Source organism: Dreissena polymorpha, chromosome 16 (assembly GCF_020536995.1).
Source record: "Dreissena polymorpha isolate Duluth1 chromosome 16, UMN_Dpol_1.0, whole genome shotgun sequence".
Classification (NCBI taxonomy): Eukaryota; Metazoa; Mollusca; class Bivalvia; order Myida; family Dreissenidae; genus Dreissena; species Dreissena polymorpha.
Window position 1 is genome coordinate 17652762 of NC_068370.1, and position 11335 is coordinate 17664096.

The 11335-nt window shown below is 37.2% G+C and overlaps 2 protein-coding genes across 2 annotated transcripts; both read right to left on the reverse strand.

The window, feature by feature from the left end:
* Positions 1–2046: 2046 nt before the first annotated feature.
* Positions 2047–10671, reverse strand: LOC127862290 (glucose dehydrogenase [FAD, quinone]-like). The gene is made up of 2 exons (XM_052401359.1): positions 10352–10671; positions 2047–5321 (listed from the first exon to the last, which is right to left on the reverse strand). Exons 1-2 carry the CDS (start codon positions 10369–10371, stop codon positions 3545–3547), a joined length of 1797 nt encoding a protein of 598 aa, XP_052257319.1. The 5' UTR covers positions 10372–10671; the 3' UTR covers positions 2047–3544.
* Positions 7395–10352, reverse strand: LOC127862298 (glucose dehydrogenase [FAD, quinone]-like). Its single transcript, XM_052401373.1, has one exon. It carries the CDS (start codon positions 9635–9637, stop codon positions 8573–8575), a length of 1065 nt encoding a protein of 354 aa, XP_052257333.1. The 5' UTR covers positions 9638–10352; the 3' UTR covers positions 7395–8572.
* Positions 10672–11335: the final 664 nt, after the last annotated feature.

Here is an 11335-nt window from a genome sequence, read left to right on the forward strand (position 1 = left end):
CAATTGAACCATATTACTAATGCTTAAAAATATGCAACTGAATTCAAATATTGTATTCAAACAATGTGTGCAGCGATGTTCTTTGATCTTAAGAGTATAAATACTTAATGGAAGGAAATATAAACGATTTTTTGTTGAATACGCCGGTTGACTTGCGTTTGTGAGTATTTGCTTTTGGTTCATTTGTCCATTAATTACAGGTTCGCTATCAATAAAGCGATTGACGGTTGAAACCTTGTGTCAACTCCTTTATCAACGACAAATAATCTCATACAAATGTTAGCTTAACTATTACATCAGATACGGCCATTAGAGGCAGAGCATGTAAATGAACCTTGGAAATTAACGAACTATTTGTTTTAGGCTAAAGAATGTATGATCACTGAAAGATTGATTTAAAACTAACGAAGACAACCAAGATAAAGCACAGAAATCGTTATGGAATATGCTAAGCTTGTTTCAGAAGCACATGTCGATAATCAAATTAATGTTTCGATAATGGGACTCTGTAAAACATTATCCGACATATATGCTCGCGATAGAAGCATACTGATATATAAAGTGAGCTGCTTAATGTAAAATTTACGCAGCAGAAGCAAATTAAAAGTTAACGCAACGCTGAAGTGATATAAAGTTTACGCTGAAGTTATATAGAGTTAACGTTAAATCTGTTTAAATGGCTAGGATCCATACCATAGAGGATGACATTACCTTCGAGAAAATACGCCATTTTCCACGGAGAACGCGTGTGTGCAGCATTCACAGACAGCTGTCATGGGCCTGCCAGAAGGAGATCCAATTGTACGAGAAAGACACACGCGTAACAACAGGAAACATCAACAGGTCCAAAACGGCAATTCAAGGACGCTTTAAGCAGCTGAATGTGGCAAAACAGAAAATTGGCAACGAAAAGGGGACAAATGTCATGCGTAGGAGTACAAGTTGTCCTGCGGAATTATTACGATTGCACAAAGAACAATCGCAGCTTGTAATAGCCAGATTGCAAAGCAGATTCTTAAATAACAGTTCGAAAGATACCGTTTCCAACGTGACAAGAGCGCAAACTCTTCCAGTAACCGCTTCTTGCTATGTGCATTTATCTACAAACCGTAACGAGGATCATGGTAAAGCCATTCAAGAAACTATTCGTGAAAACAGTTAGCTTCTGGAATCGGTAACTTGAAAACAGTCACGATAAAATAAAAACTAGCGATGCATTGGATCCATGGCGATTACAATTTATTAAAACATGGTAAACGTATACAGTCAAACGTGAAAAATCAGCAAAAAACTATGTGATGCATGTGATATTTATAAGGGCAGATTATTGTTTTACACGTGTAGTAAAATTTATTGTTTCGATTTAAGTAAACCTAGTAGACTTAAATGCCCAAAGGCTTATTTCAAAACATAGTACATGACTTAAATACGTTTAATGTATTTTAACAAATGTATAACTTAAAGAATTGTGTATACTCGGATATTCAAAATATAGTGTACTACGTAATGATTGTATGGTGTTTTATATAAGTGAAACATCAAAACCAATAGTGAATAAGACTTATATAAGTTTGCATTAATGTAACGGTACAACACTTTCTTAAATTGACTGACAGATTACGTTATGCTTCTCTTATACGCATTCAAATCTTTGAAAAGTATAATGTTTATCATCTTCCGGATGGACACAAATAAACATTGTTGTAACTTGAAATTAAGTCTAAGTAAATATTTCATAAAAAGTTCACTATGGGTCATTATGAATTAGTGATTTTTTTAAGGATGCGTTAATGTGTTTATCCCGATAGGAAAACAAATCACAATATATCATTTTGACGTCAGCGCATGAGAACTTGTTTAAAGATTAATGTCCCTTCCCATCTGATTGACGAGTCGTGTAGCAATCGTATAATTTGTATAACGTGTTTTATCTACAATATTTCGTGGTTTGAATGTAAATGTTATTTTCTCCCTTTTCTAGAAGTAATTATTGGACAAGAAGTCGTGTTAAATGAAATATTTAAAAATTATCATTTTAAATTGAAATAATTATGCCTGTTTATTCTGCCTGATATTAATTGAAATAATCTACTGAAAATAAATCACAAATTAGTAAATTCGAAAAATCTTTTATTCGAATAAAATGGGTGGTATATTCATAACTATTTTAATTATCATATTGCATCACACTCATAGTACCGTAACGTGAGTAGAACCAATTTAACAAACAAAATGTTTAGGAGTTAAACATGTTTTGTTTTTTAGTATTTAGTTTCTGCTACCTAAATAGGCACATAAACTCAGACGAAATACATAAATATATATTGGAAAAGACTAGTTACCTCATTACACTTTCGAGTAGCATCGTTACATTAGGGCAACTGTGTATAACAAAACACATACCAATATACGACATTTGCCTACATGGTTAACGTAGATAACCCAAGTCTACAAAATCGCGTACGTAACAGAAACTATCATGTGTTGTATACAATGGATAAAAAAGGCGTATGCATCAATAAATGAGCCTCTCCCCTCCCCTTTCCCCCGCCAAAATGATCTCCCAGAAAACTACAACAATCTCAATAATTCATTAAATACCAAATTTCGCTATGCCCTTTTAAATGAACATTATAAGAATTGCGCACGTGGTATCAGACGAAGTTACTCCTTGTATTCAAAAATCGTTGTAGATCGATTGAGATTTCGACAACAGTTTATATTTAATTCATTCATTTTCTTGAGACACATACAATAGTATGATGCACGTCTGAACTAATGTAATTGCTCTTATAAACGTTGATACAATTTAATTCAAACATACTGATATAAACTATTTTAATATGAAGGAATCAAGCACCTCAGGTGTCATAATACATCCATTAAAATAAATTAAGCAATTGACAGTCTTAAAATAATATATTTCTGTAATCTCATTGGGATATTTCAAAAGCCCATCATTCAAACACATTACTGTTCAATTAATAAATCGGAAAGTGCATCATTATTGTTTCGGCAGATTTTTACTCTCATAATATGATAGTGTGTGGCCTCAACTATGTGATCACAGAAGCGTTACAGTTGATGAATATATAATACTTCTTATTTGGGGAGGGGATTACAAACATTGGATTAAACAAGGAATTTACTTTTCCTTTAAAACACGAATAATTAACAACAAGACTTTTGCAAAGCGGTAAATGTCTCCTACCGGCTCCACCATTGTCAGAAATATTTATTATTTATTTTTGTATTTGTTGCCATAGCAACCAGAATTTTTGACGTAGGAACAAAATGAAATGACGTGCATAATGTCCATATTGCCATCTATCCATGTTTCAAGTTTCATGAAAATATATTAAGAACTATTAAAGTTATCGCAGGATCCAGATAAGTGTGACAGACTCACGGACTGACTGACAGACGGACTGACTGACGGACACACAGAACGCAAGCCATAAGTCCCCTCCGGTGAAACAGGTAGGGGACAAAAAAGATAGGCGTACATGTATTAAGATTAAAGCGGTACAGCAAACAAAACACATTAAATATTTCTACGAAATTCAGAAACTGTGTCTTTTCCTATGATCAAATCGGCTGCCTTTTCTCCAACCATAATGACCGGAGCATTTATATTGCCAGATGTAACATTTGGAAACACAGAGGCGTCCGCAACACGAAGACCTTGAATTCCTTTGACCCTCAACTCAGGGTCAACCACTGTGCTATGATCCTCAATCGGTCCCATCTTGCACGTTCCAGAATGGTGATACATAGAGATTCCGATGTGACGTATCAGGCATTCCCAGTATTCATCAGAGCGGAACTTGTGTTTGGAACAGAATGGCATCTTCATCCGGTCGATATCAACGCCTAGTGCCTTCATTTCTGGTGTCTCCATAAGCTTCTCCCATACACGGATTCCTCCAATCAAAGTGTTCACATCTCTTTCGTCCTCTAAGTACTTAGGGTCAATAGTCGGATGGTCGAACGGATCGTTACTTTTCAGTGTAATTTGCCCCCGACTGAACGGTCTCGTAAGGCATATAGCAGATGTAAAGCCGTGCTGTTTTGCGTCACTATTCAGCAGCGCATGCGCGATGTAATCTTCGTAATTTAGCACGTTTGATGAGTACAGTGTTGCTTCAAAGATCATTTGGATATCCGGATACCTTTTTCCAACGTTGGGGTTCACTAAATGCAGAAACGCTGAAGTGTCTAGCGTAGAAGTAGAATATATACCTTTTCCCTGTAGCGAGAAACGGAGTTTCATCCAGTAGCTTTCGACGTCATCGATCGTTATGCTCAAACTTTGGTTTATATGTGACAACAGTGGTATATACAAATGGTCTTGCAAATTCTGCCCAACAGGTAAATCAGTTATAACTGGAATGTTCTTCTCTTTGAGGTGATCACTTGGTCCTATACCGGATAATAATAGCAATTGGGGAGTATTTATGGTTCCGCCTGAAATAATAATTTCACGTCTTGCTTTAACGTAGAATTTGCTGCCGTGCTTTATATAATAAACGCCTTTTGCTGTTTTATCACTTTTGTCGATTTGAATCTTTGTTGCAAAACTTTGAAGTGAAACGTGCAAATTTCTCATTTGTTTTTTACCAATGTATTCCAATCCAGACCTTGCACTTACACCATCTCGAAGAGATTTTGGCACAGTGCTGAACCCATGCTGATCTTTTGCGTTATAATCAGTGACGTCATATCCAAGTCGTTGTCCAGCCTTTAAAATGTGTTCATTTAGCTCGGTCACGTGACCGTACGATACGGCAATAGGCCCTCCCTGGCTATGGTAAGGAGAGGATTTCAAGCTTTCAATGTGTATGTCTTCGGATTTCAGGAAATAGGGGAGCACTTCCTTATAGCCCCACCCTGTACACCCAGCCGCCTCCCATTCGTCAAAATCAAATAAGATTCCCCTTGTGTATTGGACGCCATTTATGCAACTTGTCCCGCCTAAAACGCGCTCTCTTGGCCAATAGCTTCTCTGGCCCTTTAAACCGAAACTGGATTTTTCCTGTGGTTTTGTGTAGTACTCCCAATCGTATTCAGTTTTCAGACCCATTGCCCACATTAAGGGACTCTGAAAAAAGCTAGGCCTTTCCGAATAATGTCCGCCTGCTTCTAATAGCAATACCTTGTTATCGGAGTCTTCGGCTAGCCTTGCCGCAACCACTGAACCAGCTGACCCTGCTCCGACTATAATATAATCATATTCTTCGTCTGTGTGTCCCTGTAACACGTTATGCATTGGGTCGCCTTGTCTGTACGCGAAATATAGTGCTAAAGCAAGCACGAAACAGGTACAAAATACACCGTTCATTTTAGCAAACCATAAACCCTTTTAATTGCTACACAGTGTACATAATTCGATGGTTCCGAAGAGGCGCTACATTGGTTTTTGCGTTAACACGTTTCAATGCAAATGTGATAAATCAATCCAGAGTGTTTCCAACGCAATGCGCATTCGTATTGGAAACTTCTTTCGCTCTGCATGAACATATCATCAATGTAGAGTAAGTATCACGATGCGTAGCTAGATGCGAATCGAAGTTTAAATAACCTGCGATGCGATTTGAATTATGATATGAGTAATGTATGCGAGATATCATATTAGCCATAAGATGAATTAGGATGTTATTTATTGCATAAACAAGAAGATCAAAAATCAAAAGTACATAACATATTATATTACTTTTGAATGTTATAAATAATACTGATGCACAGCGCACTTCATTGCACCGTCACTGCACTGATTAATAAATATTAAGTTATCTTAATTTCCAAATACATGAGTATAACTTTCGGTCATAGAAAGGCTTTGTTTCTATATTATCTACCGGATATCATCTTAAACTTAAACTTTAAACAGGAGTGCACAGATCTAATTATCCAAGTGTTTTCTTACTTCTTACGTGTATGATAGACACTGGTATTGATAACTTAATAGAAAATTCAGAGATTATGAAACTACATGTATATTTTAAATAAATGTTAAAAGGCTTCTGAATAGGAATCGAAGATGTAGAGGTTTAGAAGGGATGAAGACCGAATGAAAAGAGCCCCCTTCCAGATTTATTCCCCACGTTTTAAAATATGAAGCCAACGTACACCTTTTTATGTCCCGCATTTTTATAATAGGTCACACCACCTGTTTAAATATTTGCTGAATGGATGCTTGAACATACAACGTCCAGCCGACGAAAGAGGTCACCGTGCCGATTTTCAGGTCGATCGCATACTGACATTTTTATCTGGCTTAATCTCAAGTTTCGGCATGCATGTTAATATTTAGTTTCAACATGATATGCCGCTTATGTGTTCTTACATCATACCTTTTAAGGTGGTGACCCACAATTTATTTTCTCTTTTTCAGTAAATGTATATGTTGTGAAACTTTGTATGTACGTTAATCTCTAGCACTGAACTGTTCATGTACACTAGATGATAATTTGAAAGTATATTGATGATTGACAATTATTCTGTATTTCCCAATGTGTTAAAAGGATCATTTATTAGTAATATTTCAACTGCATACACCTCAAAATTATAGAATGCCACTTTTTCTCGTGCTTGTGTGGTGTTTTATATTGTTTTTGTTGTTTTGAAAATTGGCCACTGACCATAAATAAATACCCTTTTGCTTAATATTTAGTTAGAGTTGTACTTGATGTATATTTATGAAATCGAATCATATTTTAAAGGAAATTGTTCACCGTTTGCAAAATGACAATTTTCAGAAACAAATGGCATATACGAAAGAAAGACTGTATTCATTATGCTTAAACAAGCGAAAAGACACCACTTACTAAAAAAATGTTACATTATTGGCTCATTAAAGAATTAGCAACACTTGAAATCGGTAAAATAATAAAGCATGTATAACTTTCTTTATCGATCATTTGGAAGATGCGTGTATTACTAAGTGTTATTATTCGCCATTAATTAGTATATAGGATGAGTTGGGTAGTGGTGGTGGGCTTGCTTTTGCTCCCAGGGTTCCCTGGTTCGAATCCCAGGATAGAAAATGTTGCGCATTCAACTTTGTTTCTTGCTATTATAGTATTTAAGACTATTCACGACATAAGTGATAAGTTAATCAACATATTTAATGAGATTTAAAAAAAACGTGAACAAGTCCGTTTAAGCTTTAATATCTTATTTTTACAGCTTTGTATGATCAAACACGTAGAATGCATCCACAGCCTGCTTGTGTATAAATTCATCGGTAACTTTTTCTTCGTTGACTTTATGATATTGGTTTAAATGCTCAACAAAGCTTGTGTTCTTCTCCTCCGACTATAAAATAAATATACCTGACTCGAGTTTGAAGTTCAAGGGAGGATACTGTGCATTGGAAAAATGCAAATCTCATGGATTAGTAGTCTATCTTTATTCGAAATTAATATGAACTTAAGCAAGTGTTTAACAGAATGTTAAAATTGGAAAACAAAAGTGAATGTTTTAATGTACATACACAATAGCATCTTAATAAACATGCTAAATTACGAATTGTTTGTATGTTCTTAATACATCATCTCATTAATTATGTACCAATCTACTATTGCTTTGCCATTTTAAAAGAACTTTTCAATTTTTTTTTAATTTCCCACTTGGTGTATGACAAAATGACCCTGTGTATTCACACATCGCTGCAGATCGATTGAGATTTCGGCAAGTGGAAATATTAAATTATTTAAATTTCTTGAGACATATGATATAATAGAATGTACTTCGGAACTAATGTTACTGCTCTTATAAGTGTTAACACAATGTAATTAATGCATATTGACTAAAATATTTCGATGTGAAGGAATAAAGTACCTCAGTTGAAATAATACACGTATTAAACACTGATTGACGAACAACATGTAGAAACACAATAAACAATTTTAGCCATTGACAATCTTAAAGGCGTGTATGTGTGGCCTCTCTCTGCTGTATTTTACTGGTCCGCTAAATGATCATATGGACCGCGCTCTGTGAAAAGGGGGTTTAATGCATGTGCGTATAGTGCCGTCCCAGATGAGACTGTGCAGTCCGCACAGGCTAATCAGGGACGACACTTTCCGCTTTTATGATATTTTTCGTTTCATAATAGTCTCTTCTTCGCAAAAATCCAGTTTATGCGGAAAATGTCGTCCATGATTAGCCTGTGCGGACTGCAATCGACTAACGCATCGTCTGTGGTTCATCCATCGGCTGCGACACTGTATACATGCAGGTTAAAAGCGTAGTGTATTTTACGTATTGAATTGAGCAGGTTTGCGTGTGTTCTTTGAGAGCCTAAGTAAGAAGGACTTTGTGAACGTAATCCCTATCTTCCTAGCTGCTTGCTTTTAAAGAAATCCGTTAGAATGTGAAAAAATGTAGAATATGGAAAAGCTTACACTACGCTTTAAACCGACATGTATACAGTGTCGCAGCCGATGGATGAACCACAGACGATGCGTTAGTCGATTGCACGGTGTGCTTCAAAACACTTATAATTGGCAAAACAGCGTGTGTACATCACTTTATATAAACTTTGATCTCGGTACAGTACAAAAATATATCAAATATTTCTGCGAAATTCAGAAACTGTGTCTTTTCCTCTGATCAAATCTGCTGCCTTTTCTCCCACCATAATGGATGGAGCATTTGTATTGCCAGAAGTAACATTTGGAAACACAGACGCGTCCGCAACACGAAGACTTTTAATTCCTTTGACCCTCAACTCAGGGTCAACCACTGTTCTAGGATCATCTATCGGTCCCATCTTGCAAGTTCCAGAATGGTGATACTCGGTGATCCCGATGTGACGTATGAGACATTCCCAGTACTCATCAGAGCGGAACTTGTGATTCGAACAGAAGGGCATCTTCATCCGGTCGATATCAACGCCCAGTGCCTTCATATCTGGTGTCTCCATTAGCTTCTCCCATATACGGATTCCTCCAATCAGAGTTTTCACATCTCTTTCGTCCTCTAAGAATTTCGGGTCAATAGTCGGATGGTCGAACGGATCGTTACTTTTCAGTGTAATTTGCCCCCGACTGAACGGTCTCGTAAGACATAGAGCAGTTGTAAAGCCGTGCTGGTTTGCGTCACTATTCAGCAGCGCACTCGCTATGTGACCTTCATAATTTAACACGTTTACTGAAAACAATGTTGCGAAAAAGATCATTTGAATATCCGGATACCTCTTTCCAACGTTAGCCTTCTCTAAATGCAGAAACGCTGAAGTGTCTAGCGAAGAAGTAGAATATATACCTTTTCCCAGTAGCGCGTAAAGGAGTTTCATCCAGTAGCTTTCGACGCCATCTCTGGTAATGCTCAAACTTTGGTTGATATGTGACAACAGTGGTATATACAAATGGTCTTGTAAATTCTGTCCTACAGGTAAATCAGCTATTACTGGAATATTCTTTTCTTTGAGGTGGCTACTGGGCCCTATACCGGATAACAAAAGCAGTTGAGGAGTATTTATTGTTCCGCCAGAAAGAATAATCTCACGCCTTGCTTTTACGTAGTGTTTTCTGCCGTCCTTGATATAATAAACGCCTTTTGCTGTTTTATCGCTTTCGTCGATTTGAACTTTCGTTGCAAAACTTTGCAGTGAAACGTGCAAATTTCTCATTTGTTTTTTTACCAATGTATTCCAATCCAGTGCTGCTTCTTACACCATCTCGAAGAGATTTGGGCAAAGTGCTGAACCAATGCTGATCTTTTCCGTTATAATCAGTGACGTCATATCCAAGTCGTTGTCCAGCCTTTAAAATGTGGTCATTAAGCTCGGTCACGTAACCGTACGATACGGCAATGGGCCCTCCCTGGCTATGGTACGGAGAGGATTTCAAGCTTTCAATGTGTATGTCTTCGGATTTCAGGAAATAGGGGAGCACTTCCTTATAGCCCCACCCTGTACATCCAGCCGCCTCCCATTCGTCAAAATCAAATGAGCTTCCCCTTGTGTATTAGACGCCATTTATGCAACTTGTCCCGCCTAAAACGCGCCCTCTTGGCCAATAGCTTCTGTGGCCCTTCAAACCGAAACTAGGATTTTTTCTGTGGTTCTGTGTAGTACTCCCAATCGTATTCAGTCTTCAGAGACATGGCCCACATTAAGGGACTCTGAAAAAAGCTAGGCCTTTCCGAATAATGCCCGCCTGCTCCTAATAGCAATATCTTGTTATCGGGGTATTCGGCTAGCCTTGCCGCAACCACTGAACCAGCTGACCCGGCTCCGACTATAATATAATCATATTCTTCGTCTGTGTGTCCCTGTAACACGTTATGCATTGGGTCGCCTTGTCTGTACGCGAAATATAGTGCTATAGCAAGCACCAAACAGGTTAAAACCACAACGTACATTTTAATAATTTACGCCCCTAAATCACTGAAACTGTTGATTGCTGCGCAGTAACATAATCCGATAAGATCGAGTACATGTAAAGATAGTTGATATATCCGATATTAACGCACGCTTCATACGTATGCGATATCTGAAGTGAGTAACTCCAGTCAAGGTCGTTTATTACTAACACACGCGCTACGTTGCTTATTTGTAATATCAGTTGTCAATGCATGCGCATTTGTACTTGTACGATAGGGCGAAACTACGTTCGCTGTGCATTGAAATATCAGTTTAAATTACAGGAGTAGCAAGTTTCGTAGCTAGATGCGAATCGAAGTGACCTGCGATATTATTTAATCAAAGCGCTGAAGGCACTGAATTTGTACGCTATTGCATAATCTTAGACGCAACTCAGTTTTCAAAATTATGTTATAGGTTTTTGTATCACAAGTTTAAAATGAACACAACCCATTCAAATTTATAAAGAGTGTGTCTTAAAGCACAGGTCGAATTGTGGATGCACTGTTTATCCTCATATTTATGTTATAGAGATAACTTAGACAAAATAACAACAATATGTCTCTTTTCTTTCGCAATTGGTTACTGCACTGGCAACCATCTTTAGAATTTTGGATGCCTAGCTAAAGAATAACAAGACTAGAATCATATACATGTTGTGTTATGTGTATCCAATACTTTATTTTCTTTTAATTATTGAGCAACAGTTTTGCCGACATGACATACTTTTAAGGCATCATGTCTTGTTGTGAGCCGGAATTGAATCATTGCCTAGGCCTAATTGATCCACAGTCGCCAATTTGTATTCTATGTTTAATTGGATTGAGTTGTGTCAAGCTTTAAAAAAGCTAGTTGCCCTGGTTTTTAGCCCAACTCGTGGCTCTTGACATTGCAGACGACAGCAATAATTTCGCGCTGTTTCTTAAAACACGGCTTTTACGTTGCATACATGTATAGTGAATG

Coding starts and splice junctions, on each gene's coding strand:
- LOC127862298 (XM_052401373.1), bottom strand. CDS start 9,637: ATGAGAAATTTGCACGTTTCACTGCAAAGTTTTGCAACGAAAGTTCAA.
- LOC127862290 (XM_052401359.1), bottom strand. CDS start 10,371: ATGTACGTTGTGGTTTTAAC. Junction 5,322..10,351: donor ATGTACGTTGTGGTTTTAAC/CTGTTTGGTGCT, acceptor TGTATTTTGTAC/CTGTTTCGTGCTTGCTTTAG.